The sequence below is a fragment of the Panthera leo genome, chromosome B3 (assembly GCF_018350215.1).
Source record: "Panthera leo isolate Ple1 chromosome B3, P.leo_Ple1_pat1.1, whole genome shotgun sequence".
NCBI lineage: Eukaryota > Metazoa > Chordata > Mammalia > Carnivora > Felidae > Panthera > Panthera leo.
Window position 1 is genome coordinate 29,483,479 of NC_056684.1, and position 24,485 is coordinate 29,507,963.

A 24,485-nucleotide genomic window follows, 5' to 3' on the forward strand; every position below is an offset into this window, starting at 1 on the left:
ATTGGTTTGGTTATTCTCCCTAAATTTTTTAAAAGGAATTTAGGATCATCTTTTAATATTTCACAAAAAAGTTTACTGAAGCTTTAATTGAATTTTAGTTATGGTTTAATTGGTAGTGACTTGACATCTTTAGTCTTCCCAATCATGAATATCATATAACCCCCTATGTATGTATGTATGTATATATGTATATACAGATGTATATATGTATGTTTGTTTCAAGTTTTTATTTATTTTTTATATATACAAATATATATATATATATTCTTTATATATCAAGAATTATTTAAATTCTACTTAACTTCTAGTTAGTGTAGTATTTGTTTCAGGAGAATTTAGTGATTCATCACTGACACATAACACCCAGTGCTCATCACAACATGTGCCCTCCTTAGTACCCATTACCCATTTAGTCCATCCTCTGCCCACCTCTCCTCCAGCAACCCTCAGTTTGTTCTCTATAGTTAAAAAGCCTCTAGTGATTTGTCTCCCTCTCTTTTTTTTCTACCTTCCTGTATGTTCATCTTTTTTGTTTCTTAAATTCCACATGAGTGAAATCATATGGTATTTGTTTTTCTCTGACTTACTTCACTTAGCATAATGCACTCTAGCTCCAACCATGTCATTGTAAATGGCAAGATATCTTTCTTTTGATGGCTGAGTAATATTCCATTGTATAAATATACCATATCTTCTTTATCCATTCATCAGTCAATGGACATTTGGGCTCTTTTCATAATTTGGCTATTGTTGATAATGCTGCTATAAACAAAAGGTGATTGTTCCCCTTTGAGTATTTTTATACCCTTTGGGTAAATACCTAGTAGTGTGATTGCTGAGTCATAGAGTAGTTATATTTTTAACTTTTTGAGAAACCTCCATACTGCTTTCTGGAGTGGCTGCACCAGTTTGCATTCCCACTAACAGTGTAAGAAGGTTCCCTTTTCTTCACATCCTTGCCAACATCTATTGTTTCCTGTGTTGTTGAGTTTAGCCATTCTGACAGGTGTGAGGTGGTATCTCATGGAGGTTTTGATTTGTATTTCTCTGATGATCAGTGATGTTGAGCATCTTTTCATGTGTCTGTTAGCCATTTGGATGTGTTCTTTGGAAAATGGTCTATTCATGTCTTCTGCCCATTTCTTAACTGGATTATTTGTTTTTTGGGTTTTGAGTTTTACAAGTTCTTTATAGATTTCGGACATTAACCCTTTATCTGATATGTCATTTGCAAATATCTTCTCCCATTCCATAGGATGCCTTTTAGTTTTGTTGACTGTCTCCTTCACTATGCAGAACTCTTTTCATGTTGAGGAAGTCCCAGTAGTTCATTTATGCTTTTGTTTCCCTTGCCTCTGGAGATGTATCTAGTAAAAAGTTGTTCCGGATGAGGTTAAAGAGGTTTCCACTAGGATTTTGTTGGTTTCCTGTCTCACATTTAGGTATTCCATCCATTTTGAATTTATGTTTGTGTTTGATATAAGGGGTCCAGTTTTCCCAACACCATTTGTTGAAGAGGCAGTCTTTTTCTTCCATTGGATATCATTTCCTTCTTTGTGAAAGATTATTTGACCATATAGTTGTGGGTCCTTTTCTGGGTTTTCTATTCTGTCCCACTGATTTATGTATTCTTTGAATAGGGTTTTGTAACTTTATCCAGAGAAGTTTTGGTTTTTTTTAAAAGACTATTCCTAGGCACAATTTTTGTTGTTATTCAGAATGACATCATTAATTTCTTTCTTACATTTCTAATTAGTTGGTCACTGGTGTCTAGGAACATATTTTGATAAATGGACCCTGTAACCAGGAATTTTATTGGCTTTTCCATGTAGACAAGCACATTATTAGCAAATATACTCAACTTTGTTACTTTCCTGCTTATCTTTTATTTAGGCATGAGGTCTAGGTATGTTAATAACATACCTCACAGATAACCAATCAAGATGGAGCACTAACTTTAAACAATCCATATGGCTGTACACATCAGCCAGTTATCAGCAATGCTTTTTGCTACTATATTGAGCTATCCAGACCCTCCAGGATGGGACATCGTTATTTCAGTATTAAATACAATGTCTGCTGCGGGCTTTTGAAAACCACACTTTATTAGGCTCTTGTTCTTAAAGTAAATCATTAAAATGTTAAAAACTCAGAATAAGTGTTGAACTTTAATTTATGCCTTTTGTTTTTATTGATATTATTTTTCTCTTTTAATTTTTAAAAATAATGACATATTATTTAAACATTTTTTAATGTTTATTTATTTTTGAGAGAGAGAGAGCCAGAGCACAAGTGGGAGAGGGACACAGAATCCGAAGCAGGCTCCAGGCTCTGAGCCGTCAGCACAGAGCCCAATGCAGAACTCAAACTCACAAGTCGTGAGATCATGACATGAGCTGAAGTCGGATGCTTAACCGACTGAGCCAAACAGGCACCCCTGTATTATTTTATTTTTAGATGTTACAGTATCCTTTCATCCCTATAATAAATAGTACTTGATTATAATGCTACTAAATTTTAATTCTCATAACTGATAGAGTTATATATGCAATCCTATCCATATTTTTCAAAAGAGAAAGCTGAAGTTTTCTACCAAGGTTAATAATCTGGCTAAGCTTACAGAGTTACTACAAGGCTGATCAGGAATTTGGATTTAGGGCCATAACTACGAACCCTGTGTTCTTAATGACTGCATTATATTGTTATCAACATCAGCTGACTGCCTACTGACTGCAGGATTTTAACATATATTATTTAATTTAACAGCCACATAATCCTTTGGGGTATGTCAATATCACATATTTTACTAATAAGAAACTAAAACCCAGGGAGATTAACTTTCCCAGGGTCACCCAATAAAGAGGTAGGAGATTCTAGGTCCACGCTTTACATTGTTCTCAGCTGCTTCCTTAAATACCTTCCCACTGATGCTCTAATTTTGTACCATATCACATGCAACTTTCAACAATCCCATTTCATCACAGTTCCTGGGAATGGAATATAGAATAAGCTGGATGATTTAATTTAGTCTAAGACAGAGTTTCTCCAACAGTCCATTTAGGAATCTCTAATGTCAGAAAAACTGAATTTCCAGGTATGGGTGGGGGGGGGGGTGCATATATACCTAGTAACAGCAAGATATAAGTTAAGGTTTCTTGAGTATTTTATTTAAAAAATAAATATTTTTTTTGCATCTTTTTCATGATATCATCTATGTTTATTTTAACCAGAAAATAGTGTTTTATATTATATGCCATGGAGGAGAAAAGTTTTCTTTTGTTTTCTATATCTCATGGAGATAAGTTTTCTATATCTCATGGAGGAGATAGTTTTCTATCTTCCTTAGTACACAAGGTATATGCCATGGAGTCTACTAATGAAAAGAACTGAGCTGAACTGAAGACAGCATCAAGGTCTTTATATGGGCAATTTCTCATTTTTTACTGTCACTATTTCCGAGAACCTAGATTTATATAAATGTAGTTTAAAACAGTAAGTGTTTACTTACTGCATCAGGCAATCAATCACTAAGGTGAGCCCAAGAACAGAATATTGCCAGAGAGGTAGCATGATGGAATACTGTCAGGATGCTATGGGCAGAAACTTCAATAAGCACATCTCCTTACTGAGAGGTAAAATCACTCACGGCATGGGCTAGGTTGAACAGGTTCTCTTTTTAAGTTTTTATTGTAATTCCTGTTAGCTAATATGCAGTGTTATGTTAATTTCAGGTGTACAATACAGTGATTCAACAATTCCAAACACCACCCAGTGTTTATCACAAGTGTATTCCTTAATCTCAATCACTTATTTAACCAAACTTCCCACGCCCTGCCCCTATGGTAACTACCAGTTTGTTCTCTACAATTAAAAGTCCATTTCTTGGTATGTCTCTTTTTTCCCCCTTGCTCATTTGTTTTGTTTCTCAAATTCTACGTGAGTGAAATCATATGGTATTTGTCTTTGTTATTTATTTCACTTAGCATTATACTCTCTAGCTCTAGCCATGTTGTTGCAAATGGCAAGACTGCACTCCTTTTATGGCCAAATAATATTCCACGAATATATATATATACATATATATATGTGTGTGTGTGTATGTGTATATATATATATGGCTATAAAATGTATATATGTACATATATATGTATGTGTGTGTGTGTATATATATATGGAGATATATATCACATCTCCTTTATCTATTCATCAATTGATAGCCACTTGGGCTGTTTCCATGACTTGGCTATTGTAAATAATGCTGGTATAAACATAGGGGTACATGCATCCTTTTGAATTAGTGTTCATGTATTCTTTGGGTAAATACCCAGGAGTGTGATTGCTGTATTGTAGGATAGTTGTATTTTTAACTTTTTAAACAAATATTTTTCAACGTTTATTTATTTTTGAGAGACAGAGCATGAGCAGGGAAGGGGCAGAGAGAGAAAGGGAGACACAGAATCCAAAGCAGGCTCCAGGCTCCGAGCTGTCAGCATAGAGCCTGATGCAGGGCATGGACCCACGAACCACGAGATCATGACCTGAGCCCAAGCTGGACACTTAACTGACTGAGGCACCCAGATGCCCCAGACCTCAATCTCTTTTTAACTAAATCCTCCATATGTGATACTTTTCTAAGTAGAAGATGACATACACCTGTTTTCCAAGATATGCAACATGGTTTGATATGAAACAGGTTGATCCTCAGGTATACAACTAGATAACTGGAACAGCCATTTCCCCCAATCCTGACGTTACAGGCATTATTTTAATATCTTTCCAACCTCTTATGTATTTTATTTTGAAAATGTGGTTTAAAATGACACTAGAAGGACTATTTCACAAATGACAAGGCAATGAAAATAAGTCCTCCTAGTGAAAACAACCAAAAAAGTTAACATTTAAAAATATTCTTCAAAGAATTAAAATTACCAGAGAGAGAACTGCAAGTCAAAATCCAGGAGGAGGTGAAACCAAGAGAAAGAAGCACAGCCCTCAAAGCTACTTTTACTAATCTGTAAGAAACATTCACAGAATGATACATATTAAACCATTCCAAGCAAGACTCTCAAAAATTTCATCCTCATGATAAGCACGACATTAAAACTGGCCAATCATCCAACTTGCAGCCTGTGTTCAGGACACCCATGTGGCCTTGGGAACCCTAGAATTTGAAGAACTCGGATAAAGATGGTTTCAGAAACCCTGGTACTCTTACCACCTAACAAAAGTAAATGAAAATATTTCCAGAGGACCATTATAGTAGGTCTCAAATTATTCTTGAAAACTCTTCAAACACAAAAACCATATAACAAATGCAAACAATTTAAAAGACTAAAATTATTTGATTCATCTTCTCTGACCACAAGGGAATCATATCAGTAACAGAAGGAAATCTGGAAAATGCACAAATATGTGGAAATTAAATAACACTTTCTTGCCCAACCTGTGGGTAAATAAGAAATCACGGGGGGACCTCACACCTGTCAGATGGCTAAAATAAAAAACAAGAAATAACAACTGCTGGTGAGGATGTGGAAAAAAAAGAACCCTCACGCACTGTTTGTTGGAATGAAAACTGATGCAGCTATTGTGGAAAACAGTATGGAGGTTCTTTAAAAAATTAAAGATAGAATTATGTATGATTTGGTAGTTGCACACTAGTATTAACCCAAAGAGTATGAAAACACTAATTCAAAAAGATATATGCGTCCTGTGTTTATTGCAACATTTACAATAGTCAAATTATGGAAGTAACCCAAGTGTCCATAGATAGATGAATGGATAAAGAAGATGTGGTAAATACATAAAATGAAATATTACTCAGCCATAAAAAAGAATGAAATCTTGCCATCTGCAACATGGATGGATGTAGAGAGTATAATACTAAGTGAAGTAAGTCAGAGAAAGAAAATACCACATGATTTCACTCATATGTGGAATTTAAGAAACAAAAGAACAAAGAAAAATATAGACAGACCAAAACACAGACTCTGAAGTATAGCAAACAAACTAGTTAAAAGAGGGGAGGTGGGTGGGGGGGAGGGTAGGGGACATAGGTGAAGGGGATTAAGAGTATGCTTATCATAATGGGCACTGAATAATGTATAGAATTGTTGAATCACTATACTGTATACCTGAAACTAATATAATGCTGTATGCTAATTATATTGCAATTAAAGAGATAATAATTGCCAAATAAAAAGAAATCACGAGAGAAATCAGAAAATACTTTGAAATAAATGATGAAAACACAATGTATAAAACATGGAATTCATTGAAAGCAGTGCTCAGAGTTTATTTGTCTTAAAAAAAAACACCACCAAAGATCTCAAATCGATAACTTAATTTTACATTTTAAGGAACGAGGAAAAGAAGAGAAAACCAAACCCAATGCCAACCCAAAGGTAGGAAATAAAGATTAGAGTGGAGATAAGTGAAATAAAAGTAGAAAAATAGAGAAAAATCAATGAAGCCAAAAGTTGATTTTTGAAAAGATCAACAAAATTTTCAAACCTTTAGCTAGACTGAGGAAAAAAGAGAAGAGTCAAATGACTAAAATCAGAAAAGCAAGTGAGGATGTTACTAATGTCCTTAAAGCAAATGGATTAAGAGTTTACTATAATCAACATATACTATGATATATGCCAGCAAATTAGAAAGCCTAGATGAAATGGACAAATTCCTAGAAACATGCAAAATACTAAAACTGACGTAAGAAGACATAGAAAATCAGAATAGATCTGCAACAAGTAAAGAATTGAATCAGTAATCATAAACCTCCCAACAAAGAAAAATCCAGGGCCAAATGGCTTCACTGGTGAATTCCATCAAACATTTAAAGAATTAACACAAATCCTTCTGAAACTTCAAAAAAATTGAAGTAGAGGGAATATTGCCTAATTCATTCCATTGGGGCAGTATCGTCCAGTTATCTAAGCTAGACAAAGACTTCACAAGAAAACTGCAGAACAGTATCTCCTAAATACAGATGCAAAAGTTTTCAACAATTACAAGCAGCATGCAATAAAAATTTAAGGGGTTAAAAAGGAAACAAGACATCATAAGAAAGAACATGTAAAAACAACAGACAAATATACATTCGAAGACATGAAATATTGGGATTACCAGAGATAGACTATTAATTATATTTTCTGTGCATAAAAATAAAAGGTAAGTTTGAAAATATTTGTAAAGAACAAGAAATTGTAAGAGGCATAGAAAATTTGAAAAGTAAGCATTCTAGATAGGGAAAATAAAATACTGTGAATAAAATTAAGAAATTAATGGACTGTTTTAAGAGCATATCAGAGACAACTGGAGAGAGAATAAAGTACAACAACAGAGAAACTAGAAAAAAAACTCCTGTATTTACAAACCTTTATGATAGAGGAGTTACCAAAGAACAGTAGAGTAAACTGGTCTTTTCAATAAATGGTGCTCAAAAAATTAAGCATCCAGATGGGGAAAACAATGAAATTAAATCTCCGCCTCACAATAAACAGAAAAATTAATTGCAAGTGCATAACAAACTAAAAGTAAAGACAAAACTATAAAACTTCAAGAATATAGAGAAAAAAAGATCTTCTTGACTCTGGAGTAGGAAAATAGTTTCTGAAGAAGAGCAGAAACTATTAATCATAAAATATTGATAAATTTGTCCACATTAAAATTAAGAACTTCTGTTCACTGAAAGAGTCAAAAGAGAGTAAAAAGACAGCTGTATAATAGGAATAGGTATCTTTAACACATTTGAACAAATTGATATTGAGAACATACAAAGATTTCCTACAAATCAATAGAAATCTTTTCGGCAAAAGCTTTGAACATGCAAGTCACAAGAGAAAACATTCAAATGGCAGTAAAAATATGAATAGGTGCCTAACTCTACCTGACAACAGAGATTCACATGAAAACTACAGTGAATACACCGCTACATACTCACAAGATTAGCAAACATTAAAAAGTCTGGCAATACCAAGTGTTAGAGAAGAAACGAGCAATGGGACTTGTATATTCTCCAGGTAGTAGTGTGAATTGATACTATTTCTTTGGAAAACAGGTTAGTGTTATCAAGAAAAGTTAAAGATATATGTATACACCTCATGACCCAGGAATTCTACTCCTTAGAGAAATTCATGCACATGAGTATCAGGATAAATGTTTAGAAGCACATTTTTTCATAAAAACAACCCAAGTGCCCATCAATAGCAGAATGGAGAAGTATCATTGTAGGAAGCGATGACACAGTATAGAAAATTGCACAATATAGAAAATGACACAGTATAGAAAAGAAAAAAAAACCCTAAAACAACATAAATTCTTAAATACATAATCTTGATAGAGGCAAGACTCCAAATTAGAGAGAGTAGCATTCATTCCATAAACTTCAAAACCAGACATGTGTGACCTAACATTTATTATTTAGGGATATACTCTTATAGGATAAAACTATAAAGAAAAGAAAAAAAAAGTCAAAGTAATAGTTTATCCAAATATTAAGAGAAAAGTATGAATGGCAGAATAAATATGGGTGATCAGAATGTTCTGGGATGCTAGTGGCAATGTTCTATTTCTCAACTAGTCACTGGAGTTTTTGCTGTTATAATTATTCATTACTGTGAATGATTTGGAAGTGTCAATTTGCATAACCATAACAGAAAATACCACAAGTGTGGAAAATGTTCCTATAAACTAGCACTATCAATATTCAAGTTTTTATAACAAATTTATTTGTCTTTAAAGAATACTTTTCACAAAGAAGCCACAATAAATGATTTCAGATGAAAGGACTAAAACTGTTTCTAAAAGGCAAACCTCACCATCTGAAAAATAACGTAAACTATTTTGAAATCATTATTTACTGTTTTGTTTTACTGAGATACAGTTTACAATAAAATGCACAAATTTAGGTGTTCAGTCTGATGAGTTGTGGCAACTGCACACACCTATGGAACCACTACCTTAAACAAAATACGTAAACATTTCTACCCTTATATTCCTTGGTTTTTAAAAATACAAACCATATATAGATTAAACCTCTGTCAGATTCTTGAAGTAACTTAATTCCATTTTCCTTGCACTCATCTTCTAATATATGCTAGTTAAAGAAGGTATAAGAGACATTTTCATTTTACCTTGGGCTATAGGATGTATTTGTCACCTTCTGACAAAATACGGGTGTCATATAAGCTGTATACAGTTATTTAACAGCTGCCATGAAGAAATAACTACATAAATTGAGAACATAGTAACTGAGGAGATCAAAATCAGAGGCTTCTGTGATAGAATGTTTTGCAGTTCCTCTCAACTAAAGAATTCCAGCTGAAAATAAAAGAAGCAAAACCAAATGAAACCATGAAATTTAGAAGACAGGCAGTGTTTTAGCAGAACCTGAACACAATTTTTTAAATACAACTGATTGAGAAAGCTCTCAGAGATGACTGGTTTATCTGCTTTGAGTCTGGGCATGTGTTAAATAGCCACAAGCCTCAGTTTGCAAAAAAGCAGGCAGGGAAAAGGATAGGGTCAGGAAGAGCTTGTACTTTCTACCTTCCACAGTTATCTGTTAGTGGAATTTTCCAGGTTAAATTTCAAAAACACCAAAACAAGGCAGGGTTTACGATAGGTATCAAAAAGTCAGTTGTGATTTGATATCTCTCAATTCAGTTCAAATTATGATTACTGACAGCTACGTGGTTTGCTTATTCAGCTTCAAGAGATTTACAGCTGAATCTCTAAGTTTGGCAGAATTCACAAAGAGTCAGGAAAGGCAACTGGAAAAACTCCATGACCAATCCATCTGCTTAAACTGTTTACTTACAGTAACAGTATATAAATGTCTCATGTTACTGATAAACCACAGAAAGCTTCTGGGATGCTGTTACTATCCAAACTCAAAAGTAATGTTCATCATCGCAGAGTAACAAGAAAAGTCAATGAAAATACAAATTGTGCTTACTTGGACCAAATTTAATACAATGTCAAGAATGAGGAAAATGCCTCTACATATATAAGAATGTTTCAGAAACTATTTGAAATAATTAAACATTTCTGCAACAAAAAGGTCTTTGGAGCAATTCTTTTAACCTGAATTTTAAATGTAATTTTATTGTGAAACATAACATACAGAAAAAGGAAAAAACATGTAAGTACAATTTGAAGAACAGTAGTAATTTGAACACTGTATAATTTCCATCTGGTCAAGAAAAAAAAGACTAGAAGCACTTCAAGCAGCCACCTACATGAATCTTCCTGATTTCACCTCCCTCGCAATTCTCTGAATAATCATTATCCTGATTATTATAAGAAATATTTTCTGTATCTTCTTTATAGTTTTACCATCTATTAATATATTCCAAAACAATATAGGTGCTTTTGTCTATTCTTAGACTTTATATAACTGGAACTGTAATAGTATATGTATGTATGTATGTGTATGTATATACATATACATATGTGTAAATATAAACATGTATATTGTGTGTGTAAATATGAATATATATTTATATATACTTATATTTATTTGACTTGTTTTGCCCACTAAACATTGTGAGACACATCCATGTTGTTACCTATAGCTGTAGTTCGTTTTTATTATTGAATAATATTCCATTATACAAACATACCATAATTTATACAGTCAGCCACTGATGGATACTTGGGCTTTTCCCATATTTGGTAATTATAAAAATGCCACTGAAAATTTTTATACATGTCTCCTGGTGCATATATGCATTGCTTTCTGTAGGGCATAGACATAGAAGTAAAATATGATGTGTACCCCTGCAACTTTAGTTGATAATAGCAAATTGCTTTCTAAAGTGGTAGTACTAACTTATATTATCACAGGGTATGACCATTCCAATGCTCTAGATCTTTGCCAATAGTTGGTATTTTCAATCTTTAGCTTTTGCCATTCTGAAAGGTGAATCACAGTATTACATTGAGTTTTCCATTTGGAATTTTCTGATTATTAAAGATGTTGATTATCTTTGCATTTACTTATTGGCTATTAAGAGTTCTTCTTTTGGAATGCCTGTCATCTCGTCCATTTTCCTACTGGCTGGTTCATCTTTTTTTCTTGTTGACTTGTAAGAATTCCTTATATACTCTGGATACCACTTCTTCATGAGCTATACACATAAAGATCTTCTTACATTACATTGTCTTTTCACAGTTTTTCTAGTGTCTTTTGATGAATAAAACTTTCAAAATTATTTTTTTAATTTAAATTCAAGTTAACATACACTGTAGTATTGGTTTCAGGAGTAAAACCCAGTGCTCATCCAAACAAGTGCCCTCCGTAATGCCCATCACCCATTTAGCCCATCCCCCCCACCCACCTTCCCTCCAGTAACCATTTTATTCTCTGTATTTAAGAGTCTCTTATGGTTTGTCTCCTTCTTTATCCGATATGTCACCTGCAAAAGCCTTTTCCCATGTCGTCAGTTGCCTTTTAGCTTTGTTGATTGTTCCATTGCTGTGCAGAAGCATTTTACCTTGATGAGATCCCAACAATTCATGTTTACTTTTGTTTCCCTTGCTTACAGAGACATGTCCAGTAAAAAGTTCCTGCGGCCATAGTCAAAGAGGTTGATGCCTGTTTTCTTCTCTAAGGATTTTGATGGTTTCCTATCTCATATTTAGGTCCTTCATCCATTTTGAATTTATTTTTGTGTATGGTGTAAGCACCATTTACTGAAAAGACAGTCTTTTGAGTCTATTTCTGGGTTCTCTATTCTATCCCATTGATCTGTGTGTCTGTTTTTGGGCCGGTACCACAGTCTTGATGAATACAGCTTTATAATATAGCTTGAAGTACAGAATTGTGAGGCCTACAGCTCTGGTTTTCTTTTTCAACATTACTTTGGCTATTCGGGGTCTTTTCTGGTTCCATACAAATTTTAGAATTTGTTTGTTCTAGCTCTGTGAAGAATGTTGGTATTCGTTTGATAGGGATTGCACTGAAAATGTGTAGACTCCTTTGGTAACAATGTTTGTTCTTCCAATCCATGAGCATGGAATAGTTCTCCATTTCTTTGTGTCTTCTTCAATTTCTTTCATAAGCTTTCTATAGTTTTCAGTGTACAGATCTTTTATCTCTTTGGTTAGGTATATTCCTAGGTATCTTATGGTTTTTGGTGCAATTGTAAATGGGGTTGATTGCTTGATGTCCCTTTCAGATGCTTCATTATTGGTGTATAGAAATGCAACCAATTTGTATACATTGATTTCATATCCTGCAACTTTGCTGAATTCATGTATCAGTTCTAGCAGTTTTCTGGTAGAGTCTTTTGAGTTTTCCATGTAGCGTATCATGTTGTCTGCGAAAAGTGAAAGTCTGACTTCTTCCTTGCCAATTTGGATGTCTTTTATTTCTTTTTGCTGTCTGATTGTTGAGGCTAGGACTTCCAGTACTATACTGAACAACAGTGGTGAGAGTGGACATCCCTGTCGTGTTCCTGGTCTTAGGGGGAAAGCTCTCAGTTTTTTCCCACTGAGGATGATATTAGCTGTGGGCCTTTCATATATGGCCTTTACGATGTTGAGGTATGTATGTTCCTTCTATCCCTACTTTGTTGAGGGTTTTTATCAAGAAAGGATGCTGTATTTTGTCAAATGCTTCTTCTGCCTCTATTGAAAGGATCATAACTTACTGTAAAGCAGTAGTTAAGATAGTGTGTTGTTGGACTGAAGATGGTGAAAAAGAAGAATGAATGTTTTAATAATTGGATTTTCTGTTTTTTTATATAAAGCTGACCTCACCTGACATCATAATCAAAAAGTTAATTTCAGATGGACCTAAATGTAAAAAGTGAAAACAGACTTTTAGGAGATAATAAAGAAGAATATCTTCTTGACTTTGGGTCAACATTCTGAATTATGGCATCATTCACAAAATGGACCATACATTCCTCTAATGCATTGTAGTGTCTCCTTTTTCTTTATGTACATAAACAAGTGCCTCACATCATGCATCAAGCATGCTACTTATGAATATAACCATTCTACTTTTTTGCCATCTTTGTTCCAACAATACACTATCTTAAATAGTGGAGCTTTACAGTAAGTTTTGATATATGGTAGAGCAAATCCTCCCATATTATTCTTTTTCAACAGAGTCTTGGCTGTTCTTTGAAATCCTACATTTTAATTTTAGAATCTGCGTTTCAATTTCCAGAAAATACAGTTTCAGTTTCATAATATAAAAAATTTTAATTGCAGATGCACTGAATTTACAAATTAATTTGTGATGAAAACATATATTGCTGTAGTAAGATTTCCAATCCATGAACATGATCAATTTACTCCTAATACTTAATATTTGGATAATAATGTAAACAGAGTTGATATTTATATACTGGTCCTGTATCTTAGTAGACTTATTAAACTTATTCATTAGTTTATGATATTAGCTATACTTTGTTTCTTTAGATATAAGCTATAAGATTAAGAAAATTGCTTTCTATTCCTCATTTACTGTCATGAATTGATGCTGAATTTAACAAATGCTTCTGCTGGATCTTTTGAGATGATCAAAAGATCTTTTTTTTATCTTCTATTAATATGACAAACTCTGATTTTCCAATGGTAAACTAAACTTGAATATACTGAACAAATCCAATTTTGTTGTGATATACCATTCTTTTCATACATTGCAAGATTTTGTTTGCTAAAATTCTGTTTAGGAATTTTGATTCTAAGCTCATGAATAAGATTGGCTTGTAATTTGATTTTCTCCAGGTTCACGATGATGTCTCTAGGTGTGGGTTTCTTCTTATTTGTATTCTTTGGGATGTATTTGGCTTCTTGAATTTCTGGGTTGATTTTTAAGTTTTAGGAAGTTCTAAATAATAATCACTTCAGGTACTGTTTCTGCCCTATTCTCTCCTTTCCTCCTGGATTATTATACATAAACTAAATGCTTCACTATATTCAATATGCCTCTTATAATCTTTTCTGTATTTTTCATATCTTTTTCCATGTTTTAGTCCAGATTCTTATGACTTAGAATAAACTAATTTTTTCTTCAGTGGATTTATTCTGCTGTTATGTGATGCATAATTTTCTTAATTTTGATTACTAAAATGTTCAGTAATCGGGGCACCTGGCTGGCTCAGTCAGTTGAGCATCCGACTCTTGATCTCAGCTCAGGTCATGATCTCACGATTTGTGAGAATGAGCTCTGAGTCAGACTCTGTGCTAATAGCACAGAGCCTGCTTGGGATTCTCTCTCTCCTTTTCTCTCTCTGCCCCTCTCCCACTGACATGCATGCTCTCTCTCTCTCAAAATAAATAAGCATTAAAATGTTCAGTTCTTAAATTTCTATTTTCTTTAAAATGTGGTATATGTTTTAAAAAATAATACTTATATTGTGAACACAGGAAGTATAGCCCCTGTTGGTCTGTTTCCACTGATTTTTATCCATGTTGTTTTGCCCCTTTATGTGCTTAATTACCTTTTTCTGTCAGACACTGTATTTGAATTTATTTAATGAAATAATTTGAGACTTAGGTTGATATTATCTTCCTCCAGAGTACATTTTCCATTTACTTCTGTGAGGCACCTGGAGGTCTTAGCAATCCAAGGTCACTACTTTTTTTCAGCTACCCAGATGATTTGAAGTTGAGCTGTGGTCTGTGCAATGATTGGCATACTTCCAATCTACCCTCTCACCTAGTGCAGCCCTTTAAGATTTCAACCCAAAATATGGGGGTTTTGCCACAGTCTCTACCACTGATAGTCCTAGACTCCAACATTTTTAGCCCATCCATTTTTAGCCCTGGGCTAAAATGGATGTTTCTCATCCACTTCTTTTGGATCACTAATTGTACCCGGCCCCCAAATGCCTTGTTCCTAGATCTTGGCCTAGTAATTCTTCACTACTTTGTTAGCAATTCAGTTCCAGTTAACATTTTGTCTAGCTTTATTAATTGGCATCAGTAGGAGAACTGTTCTGAATTACCTACTCTGTCCATAACTGAAGATATTTTCAAGCCTTTTATTTCCTTAAAAGATAAACAAAAAAACATAGTTTTATAATCTGTAACTGGTATTTACAAAGTCTTTCAATTCAAGTTTCAGCTAGTTATTACTCATAATGATTCATTTAGTTTTGCGTCCCTTTTTTGGACTGTGGCTACTTGTTCTTATAAAGTCATTTGAGAGAAATTATCTGAAGCCTAGGATAAAGGTGTCTTCTTCAAATGAGGATTTGCATCTATTTCCTTCTGCCAAGTTCCGAGGGACATCACCGATCAATCTGGAACTACTTTAAACTCACTTTACTATTTGAAATAATACAGATGATGTGAATTTGAGCTACAAGTCGACACCAGGGCTGGATTATAGTAATAACTTCTGCATTATACCAAAGCACCTCTTTTGCAGTCTCAGAGGATGGGGTGAGAGGGTTTATGATTATATCATGGAATAGGTTATGGTAGTCTATCTTTGTTAAGAGAAAATCTAGTAGATTTCACACCTTAGGCAGCCCTAAGGATTTTACTTTTGTCCCCACTTCATGAGGCCTGCAAATCATAATTCACATTTGCCAGCCTGGCAACTCCCCTTGGGGCATTTAGTTATAACTGAATACAACTTCCCAAATTCTTGGTTTTTCTTTGGCCTGGTAATTTTTCAATTCCTTCTTAGCAATTTGATTCTTTTAAGAAAGTTACTTTTGATTTTTTCCTGTATTTTTAAATGTTTTTGTTAGTAGAATAGGTACAAGTACCCTAGACCACCAATTTTTTTTACAGAACTAGGTAGAATTTGTTAAAAGCTGTAACATATGCAACACAGCTTACAAACTCTTTATTTCTAAACAGAAACAGAGAACCCAAAAAGTTGGAAGGGACCTGAGACAAAGAGTAAGTACTACAATACTCATGTTTCCTCAGTTTCCTGATCTCTCTCATTACAGGAATGTTTTTGTACATCACAAGTTAACCTCTTAGTTCTAACGTAGTTCTCAGAACTTCAGAAAAAGTATCTAAGCAAAACTGTATCAAAGCACTAACAGAAAGCATCAGTGTGTTGAGATCTCAATTAGGAGGGTGAAGAGCTCAAGATTCATCTCCCACCATTCCTCAGTGAGTGCTTGCTCAAGTTCCACCAGTCTCACCCTTGTCACTTCTAGGCTGTCTTCAAATCCTTCACTGGGTACCTGGCTTTGGCTCTAATGATTTTGTTACTCCAGGCAGTTTTCCAAACAAAAAGGAATGGTTATTTACAATTTCTAGACTGAAATCATAAATATCAGCTGAATTACACTGAAATGTCAGTATAACTCTATGAAGAGAATTTCACATAAAGTGAGTCTGTCCTGGCTAAGTAAAAAGGATTTGTTATAAAAATAGCAAAAGGATCTTATTGTAGGTAAGTTTAGACTCTCAGGTGGTCCTGCAGTGTATACTCTAAGGACAGCTTTACAGCAAGGTTTCTGACACAGACCATTTAGACTGGGAGCCAGACTACATTTTTCTCCCCCAAATTATAAGGAATCAGTAGTATTCCAGTAAATTGCTCCTTTGTGAACAGAATAACTTTACTTAGATTTTCATACTGAATACCTTTCTTACATAGATCATTTTACTTTTTCCTCAAAAATTCTGTGATTACTTCAATCTAAAACAATATTCATGAGATAAGGTGCACACGTGGTATCTTCAAGTAAACTGTAGTCCGAAGTATAATTACCCTTTATAAAAATAAAAATAATTAGTATATGCTAATTTAAAAAACAGACATTTTTCTAAAGCATATCAAGCCTCCAAACACTCCATCTAGCACACGTCTGACGATTAGCAGTCTCTGAACTCTCCGACACTCTGAAAGGGATGTGTTATACTGAAGAACTGACTCTTTGTGGCTCTGCTGCTCTAGTTCCTACAGAGGACTGTACTGTCTGATGCCAAAATGCAGCTGAACACTATCTTGTAAAGGTACATTCATATGCTTAAAACCCAGTAATTCCACCCCTGAGGCATATGTCCTAGACAAGAGCAATGATTCTCAAAATATGACCCTTGGACCAGCAGCATCAGTGTTACCTATGAAACACAAATTCTTGGGACCCACTGAGTCAAAAACCCAAGGTGGGGTGTGTTTTAACAAGTCCTAGGTGATTCTGATGTAGACTAAAGTCTAAGGCTCCCCACGTTGGAGAAATTCTTGCTCATTTGCTCTGATACATGAATGTCTAAGCAGCACTGTTTCTAATCTCTTTTTCTTTCTCTCACACACACACCCCCATACACATTCAACCCTGAATGAATTCAATCCTGAAAAACAATGTCCATGTCAGGAAAAGAGATTTTAAAAACTGTGTTATAATTAACACAGTGAAGTACTCACTATACAGCAGAGAAAATGAATGAAAAACAGCTACATTGTAAACCTAAATAAAACTCAGAATCGTAATTTTGATTGAAAACTGACAGAAGTCTACAGTATATTTTATAAAGTTCAAATACAAGCAAAACAGTAATATATTACTTAGGAAAACATTCATTTGGTAAAGAAATAAAGCTCTTAAAAAACAAAGAAATATTCTTCTTTTTAAACAAAAAGAGACAGAAAAGATATTGCCTTAATACTGTACAGTATTTCCTTCAGGGGAAGCAGAGACAGGAATGGGATATGGAAGGATCGCATTGGGAACCACAGAGGTACTGGGAACAGTCTAGTTTTTAAGTTTCATGGTAAGTTCATAGGTGTTCATTATATTTGGGTTATTTTTGTCACTACATTCTTTTTGTAGATCTCAAATGTCATAAATATTAAACCCAGAAAACAAAAAACAAAAAAATTTAGATAATAAACAAAGACAGCTATTACATCAAATAGAAAACTTAGAAACCACCAAAGTGATATAAATTGTGTAAACTATGGTATGTTCATTTAGTTACAATGAATTTTTAAAGACAGGAAAATATTCATGATACAGGTAGTCAGATAAAATAATGTAAGAAATGTCCAGTAAAAAGATTAAAAGAAAATACAATAAAATATCGACAGTGGGCATTATAGGGAGTTTATTTCTTCTTGATATATTTTAAGTTTTCTATAGTGAATAATAAAGATCATTTAAAGATCATTAACAATGTTTTAACTGTCACAAAAACATTTATGACTCTAAGTCATTAAAGAAAACTGCCAAATCTTTTGGAAACAGTAAGGAAATTGGTGCTTATGGAAATCTGGTTGCGATTTATGAGCTTTATAATTTAAAGTTTTACATTGTCTGGCATAAAATTGTATATCTTTATTACTGTGATTCCTTTTAAATTTATTTTATTTTGTTTGTGTGTGGAAAAATATGACTTGTTTTTGCTGTTGAGGATTTCAATTAAAATGACTAAAAACTATACCAAATTAATCAGAAACAAAAGGAAAAAACAATCCATCAGTGGTTGACCAGCTTTTGGAAACACAGAAGAAATGCATAAGTGAGCGTCAGCCTTATAATCCTATGTCCTGTCATAGTGAGAAAGAATCACGAAGATTAAGGCCAAAGGCCAGAGATTAGTTACATACCTTTTTTTCCAATATTCTAGCGATCTCGCCTAGGGTCCGATCTAAAGCAGAAACCTTATTGTTTGCCCATGAGCCACTGTCTTGTACTTGTAGTTGTTTTAGAAGATCTTTGGCTAATCGCTGAAGTCTTCAATACAAAATGAAAGGGAAGAATGAATTAATGAATTAGACTATAATATTTCATTTTCCTAAACCTTTTGAAACAAAAGCTACTTTCATTATTGCAGTAGAAAGTGCTTCACAGAACACCTTTGGGGAGGAACAAACAAAACCATTCCTAGTCCTCATGGTACAAAACAGAACTAGAGGACAGTACTGTCCATCTAGATTAGCTAGGACATTGCTACTATCAATTTCTGTGTGACACTGAAACTAGAACAGAACTGCAGATGGGGAGAAGGTGAGGCAATGATGGCAGAGAAAATGAGTATAAGAAACTCAGCAGGTTTTCATAGTTTGATTTATATCTTCAAGGTAGGCTTGGATATTATTTTGTAAGCACTGTAAACTCTCAAAATGTCAAACTCCCACGTTCCAATTTACAAGTAATTTGGAGATTGCCTGCCACTGCTGATGTCATTTACTTAGACAACAGAGCAACATTTGCTTTTCACCAAAAAATAAACACGTTACCTAGACTGTAGGATTCCTGCAAGTGAACTATGTGTAGTATTTCTTTGTGGCCCTTACTTCTTCTGTCTCATGTACCTCACTCTGAGCAATCCTCTTCTCCTTTCCACTTACTCGCTTAAGTAGCCCACTGACAGATATTCACCAGAAACACTTCCAGATCTCTCCACTTCTCCCCTGTACATCATCCCCCTGTTGTCTCACTTCCATTTTTATCTGTGATAGATTCTGTAGGCCAAGATTATAGTCACTTTCTGCTAAACATGCTACATTCCCTTTCTGTTGTTCTGTTTGTTACTCCTACCAGTCAAATGGCAGCAGTGGTGATAATCACTAATATTTAACTCTTACTGTGGGCTGGCACCACTCTCAGTGTCTTGATGTATTAATTTATTTAGCTGGATAATTACCATCTAGCAAGCCTTTTCCATCTCTGATCTTCCTATGACTATACATTCAGGATCTTACTAAATCTGTCTAATCTGGTCATTCTCCATAAAGTCTTGCTTCATACATTATCCATTCTCTTCAAAACTCCATCCTTTCCTTTCTCCCTCTTGTTTTCAAAAGAAGATCTTACATTTCAGAGTGAAAATGGAACTACTAGAACAAGAAAATCTTTACTTTCTGCCACAAAACCTACAAGCCTACCTATATTTCACCCATACTCTCCTTTGCCTCTCCTATTACAATCAAAGAAGACCGATTCTGCCCATGTAGGGCTAATCCTGCCACACAGACTCTGTGTACATGAAGTCTTTCTGGATCAAAATTAACTCTCTTCGTCTTCCTTCAGTGTCTTTGCAAATGCTCTTCATTCATTCCTTCTGAAATGCTTCCTTCACCTCCACATTATCTAGAAAATTTCTATGTATCCTCAGGTTTTCAGTTCAAACATTACTTTCTCTGATTTGACTATTCCTTCAAAGCACTCATCACAAGCCTTTCCCATTCAGAACTTTATGCAATGATGAGAATGTCCCATATCTGGACTGTACAATATGGTGGCTGCTAGCCAAATGTGGCTCTTGTGCACCAGAAGTATAGTTAGTGAGACTGAGGAACTGAATTTTAAGTTGCATTTAATCTTAATAATTTAAATAGTCACATATAGCTAGGAGCTATTATACTGAACAGTACAGAAGCATAGTATTAACTTCATGAAAGACGGCTCGTGTCTACCTATTCATTGCCTTATTAACAGCACTGAATGTGCTACCTCTACATAAGTGCACTCAACAGGTATTTAATGATGAATGGGCTAGGAAGAAATTTCTTCTTTAGTCTTAATAATATCCATAAATTACAACATAATGTACATGATCTTATATAATCCTATGAAAACAATGTCCATTAGTCTTATTCCCATTTGAAAAAAATGAAGAAACCAAGGCTCAGGCAAATTCAGTAACTTTCCCAAGGTCTCACAACTGGTAAAAGGTATTAGTGGGGTTAGGCCTGTGATCTCAAATCTCCTGCTTTTGTCTCCAAACCATATTAGTCAGTTCAAATAAGGAAATTTTCTTCACAAATAAATAATACCACAGAATACAATTTCACCTAAATAATATTTGTGTAAAAATGTTAAATTTCTCAAAGAATACAACAGCAAATGCAGCTCAAAAAGGCAGTGGTGAACTACAGTTTAAACCTAAGCTATCCAACATGAATTCAGCAAAGTTGTAGGAAACAAAACCAATGTACAGAAATCAGTTGCATTTTACACACCAATAATGAAGCAACAGAAAGACAAATAAAGAAACTAATCCCATTCACAATTGCACCAAGAACCATAAAATACCTACGGATAAACCTAATCAAAGATGTAAAAGATCTGTATGCTGAAAACTATAGAAAGCTTATAAAGGAAATTGAAGAAGACACAAAGAAATGGAAAAACATTCTGTGCTCATGGATTGGAAGAATAAATATTGTTAATATGTCAATACTACCCAAAGCTATCTACACATTCAATGCAATCCCGGTCAAAATTGCACCAGCATTCTTCTCAAAGCTAGAACAAGCAATCCTAAAATTCATATGGAGCTACAAAAGACCCCGAATAGCGAAAGTAATATTGAAGAAGACGACCAAAGCGGAAGGCATCACAATCCCAGACTTTAGCCTCTACTACAAAGCTGTAATCAAGACAGTATGGTATTGGCACAAAAACAGACACATAGACCAATGGAATAGAACAGAGCCTCTAGAATTGGACCCACAAATGTATGGCCAACTAGTCTTTGACAAAGCAGGAAAGAACATCCAATGGAAAAAAACAGTCTCTTTAACAAATGGTGCTGGGAGAACTGGACAGCAACATGCAGAAGAATGAAACTAGACCACTTTCTTACACCATTCACAAAAATAAACTCAAAATGGATGAAGGACCTGAATGTGAGACAGGAAACAATCAAACCCTAGAGGAGAAAGCAGGAAAACCTCTCTGACCTCAGCCGCAGCAATTTCTTGACACATCTCCAAAGGCAAGGGAATTGAAAGCAAAAATGAACTATTGGGACCTCATCAAGATAAAATCTTCTGCACTGCAAAGGAAACAATCAACAAAACTAAAAGACAACCTATGGAATGGGAAAAGATACTTGCAAATGACATATCAGATAAAGGGCTAGTATCCAAAATCTATAAAGAACTCACCAAACTCCACACCCAAAAAACAATCCAGTGAAGAAATGGGCAGAAGACATGAATAGACACTTCTCTAAAGAAGACATTCAGATGGTCAACAGGCACATGAAAAGATGCTCAATGTCACCCCTCATCAGGGAAATACAAATCAAAACCACACTGAGATACCACCTCATACAGGTCAGAGTGGTTAAAATGAACCAATCAGGGGACTATAGATGTTGGCGAGGATGTGGAGAAACAGGAATTCTCTTGCACTATTGGTGGGAATGCAAACTGGTACAGCTGCTCGGGAAAAGTGTAGAGCTTCCTCAAAAAATTAAAAATAGATCTACCCTATGACCCAGCAATAGCACCGCTAGGAATTTACCCAAGAGATACAGGAATGCTGATTCATAAGGGCACTTGTACCCCAATGTTTATAGCAGCACTTTAAACAATAGCCAAAGTATGGAAAAAGCCTAAATGTCCATCAACTGAAAAATGGATAAAGAAGATGTGGTTTATATATACAATGGAATACTACTTGGCAATGAGAAAGAATGAAATATGGCCATTTGTAGCAACATGGATGGAACTGGAGAGTATTATGCTAAGTGAAGTAAGTCAGGCAGAGAAAGACAGATACCATATGTTTTCACTCTTACGTGGATCCTGAGAAACTTAACAGAAGACTGGGGCGGGGTCGGGGGGGGGGAAGTTACAGAGAGGGAAGGAGGCAAATCATAAGAGATTCTTAAAGACAGAGAACAAACTGAGGGTTTTGGGGTGTGGGGGAAAGGGAAAGTGGGTGATGGGCATTGAGGAGGGCACCTGTTGGTATGAGCACTGGGTGTTGTATGGAAACCAATTTGACAATAAATTATATATATATATATACACACACACACATTGCCAAAAAATAAATAAAAATAAATTAATAAAAATAAATAAATCTAAGCTATCCATACGAAGTTTACTTTGATAAGTCAAAAGAATGAATATAAACTCTAATATCAGACATACCTATGCTTGATTTCTGGCTCCAGTACATACCACATGTATAAACTCTGGGACAATTACTTAACTACTCTGAATCTCAATTTCTTCACCTTAAAAGTGGAGATTTTATATGTGTGTGTGTGTGTGTGTGTGTGTGTGTGTTGTATATATACAACACACACACACACACACACACACACATATATATATATATCTTATATATCTCTCCTTTTCTTTCCTTTCAGAGCTTTTGAAGATCAGAGACAAATAATGTACTTAACACCATTCAGGAGTAAAGGAGACATTCAATAAATGATCAACTATTATTACTATTCATTGACAGAAGGTCTCAATCTAACACAAGGAAAAAGGGAATATAAAAAACACAGACACAGAATAAGAACAACATACTTCTTTTCCCTTTTAATCGAATATGGGCTGGAGTCCCATCCGATTAAAGTTACTGACCTTATCATGTTGAGGAATATTGGCAATGAAGTTTATTGTGTGACAGATAAGTAGCCACTTCAGCTTTTGGCTGAATAAAGCCTGCACACCATGTAACTAAATATCCAGCCATAGCCATGGATGCATATGAATCTAGCAGTATTCTTACCAAGAATGCTCACATTCCACTGAAAATCAGGGGTACTTAGGGAGGCACAAGGATCATTTTAATTCACAGAATACAAGAGGCTTGTATTTCACCCTGAGGTAAATCAAATCTGGGATTCATATGAACCTACCCTTCAAGGAAGAATGCCAAATCAAGGGATGCTTTGGTAACATGAGATAAACCTCTGTTTTATTCCCTGCCTCCACAGAAGTACCACAAATAATATAGCCCCTTTCAAAAAAAAGCATCAGATTTTGATTCATACTATGAATAATTATAGACTGTCGGGACTCAGGCCCTGAAAGTTATATTTTCCCTACAGGGGAAGAACAGAAGCTGTTTAGAGGATCCAGTTTTTAACACAGAAATTGTTATTTGAGTTACTTCTGGCAGAAAATTCTTCTAGCATGGGAAGAAAAAGTAGAGGCGCTGTACCTCCCAGCCTAGAACATGAGAATTATCTGTCTGATAAAGGGCTTTGTGAGGAATTTTGTAAGGTCAAGTACTTTCTTCTCAAAACTTAAATTCCCACAACAACTCTAAGTTCATATATGTCACCGGTAAATGTGAAATGTAAATGTATTTCTGTAAGAAGCCCTAACTTTTGTCACAGTAAAGTTTTGGGGAGGGTTCATTAGATCACTGGGATGATTTGTAAAAATGTAAGAAAGGAGACTGGGTCCACTTTAGGAAGAAATATTGCTCGTTAGTGTGATGGACAAGAAGACATAAACACCTTAACAGTTTTAGGGCTATTGGTTCCCCTTCTATTTTTAAATAATATGGTGAAGCCTATATTTTTAAATGTAAGATCTTAAGAAATACCTAGATCAGATGACAAAAATCAGTGTACATGTTACCTCTTACATTGGGTATCTTTCATTTTTGCCCGCCAGCATCCCTTCTTGTAGAAAAAAGAACCCACTTCCCCTTTTGAGAAACCACCTTGCCTTCACATTACATGAGTATACTTGATGTGCTCAATGCTATTGGGGTGTTGCTGTTTCAAGGCCCTGACTCTCAGTGGAAAGAGCTAGGAAATGTGTATATAATATATAATATAATATA

At 34.7% G+C, this 24,485-nt stretch overlaps 1 protein-coding gene across 5 annotated transcripts in view; it reads right to left on the reverse strand.

The window, feature by feature from the left end:
• Nucleotides 1-24,485, reverse strand: part of SCAPER (S-phase cyclin A associated protein in the ER) — a 518,574-nt gene that overhangs the window by 233,338 nt on the left and 260,751 nt on the right. For all 5 annotated transcript variants that reach the window (XM_042941318.1, XM_042941317.1, XM_042941313.1 and 2 more), the window contains one exon: nt 18,542-18,668. In XM_042941318.1, coding sequence (XP_042797252.1) covers nt 18,542-18,668 — 127 coding nt within the window. The remainder of the gene's footprint in view (nt 1-18,541; nt 18,669-24,485) is intronic.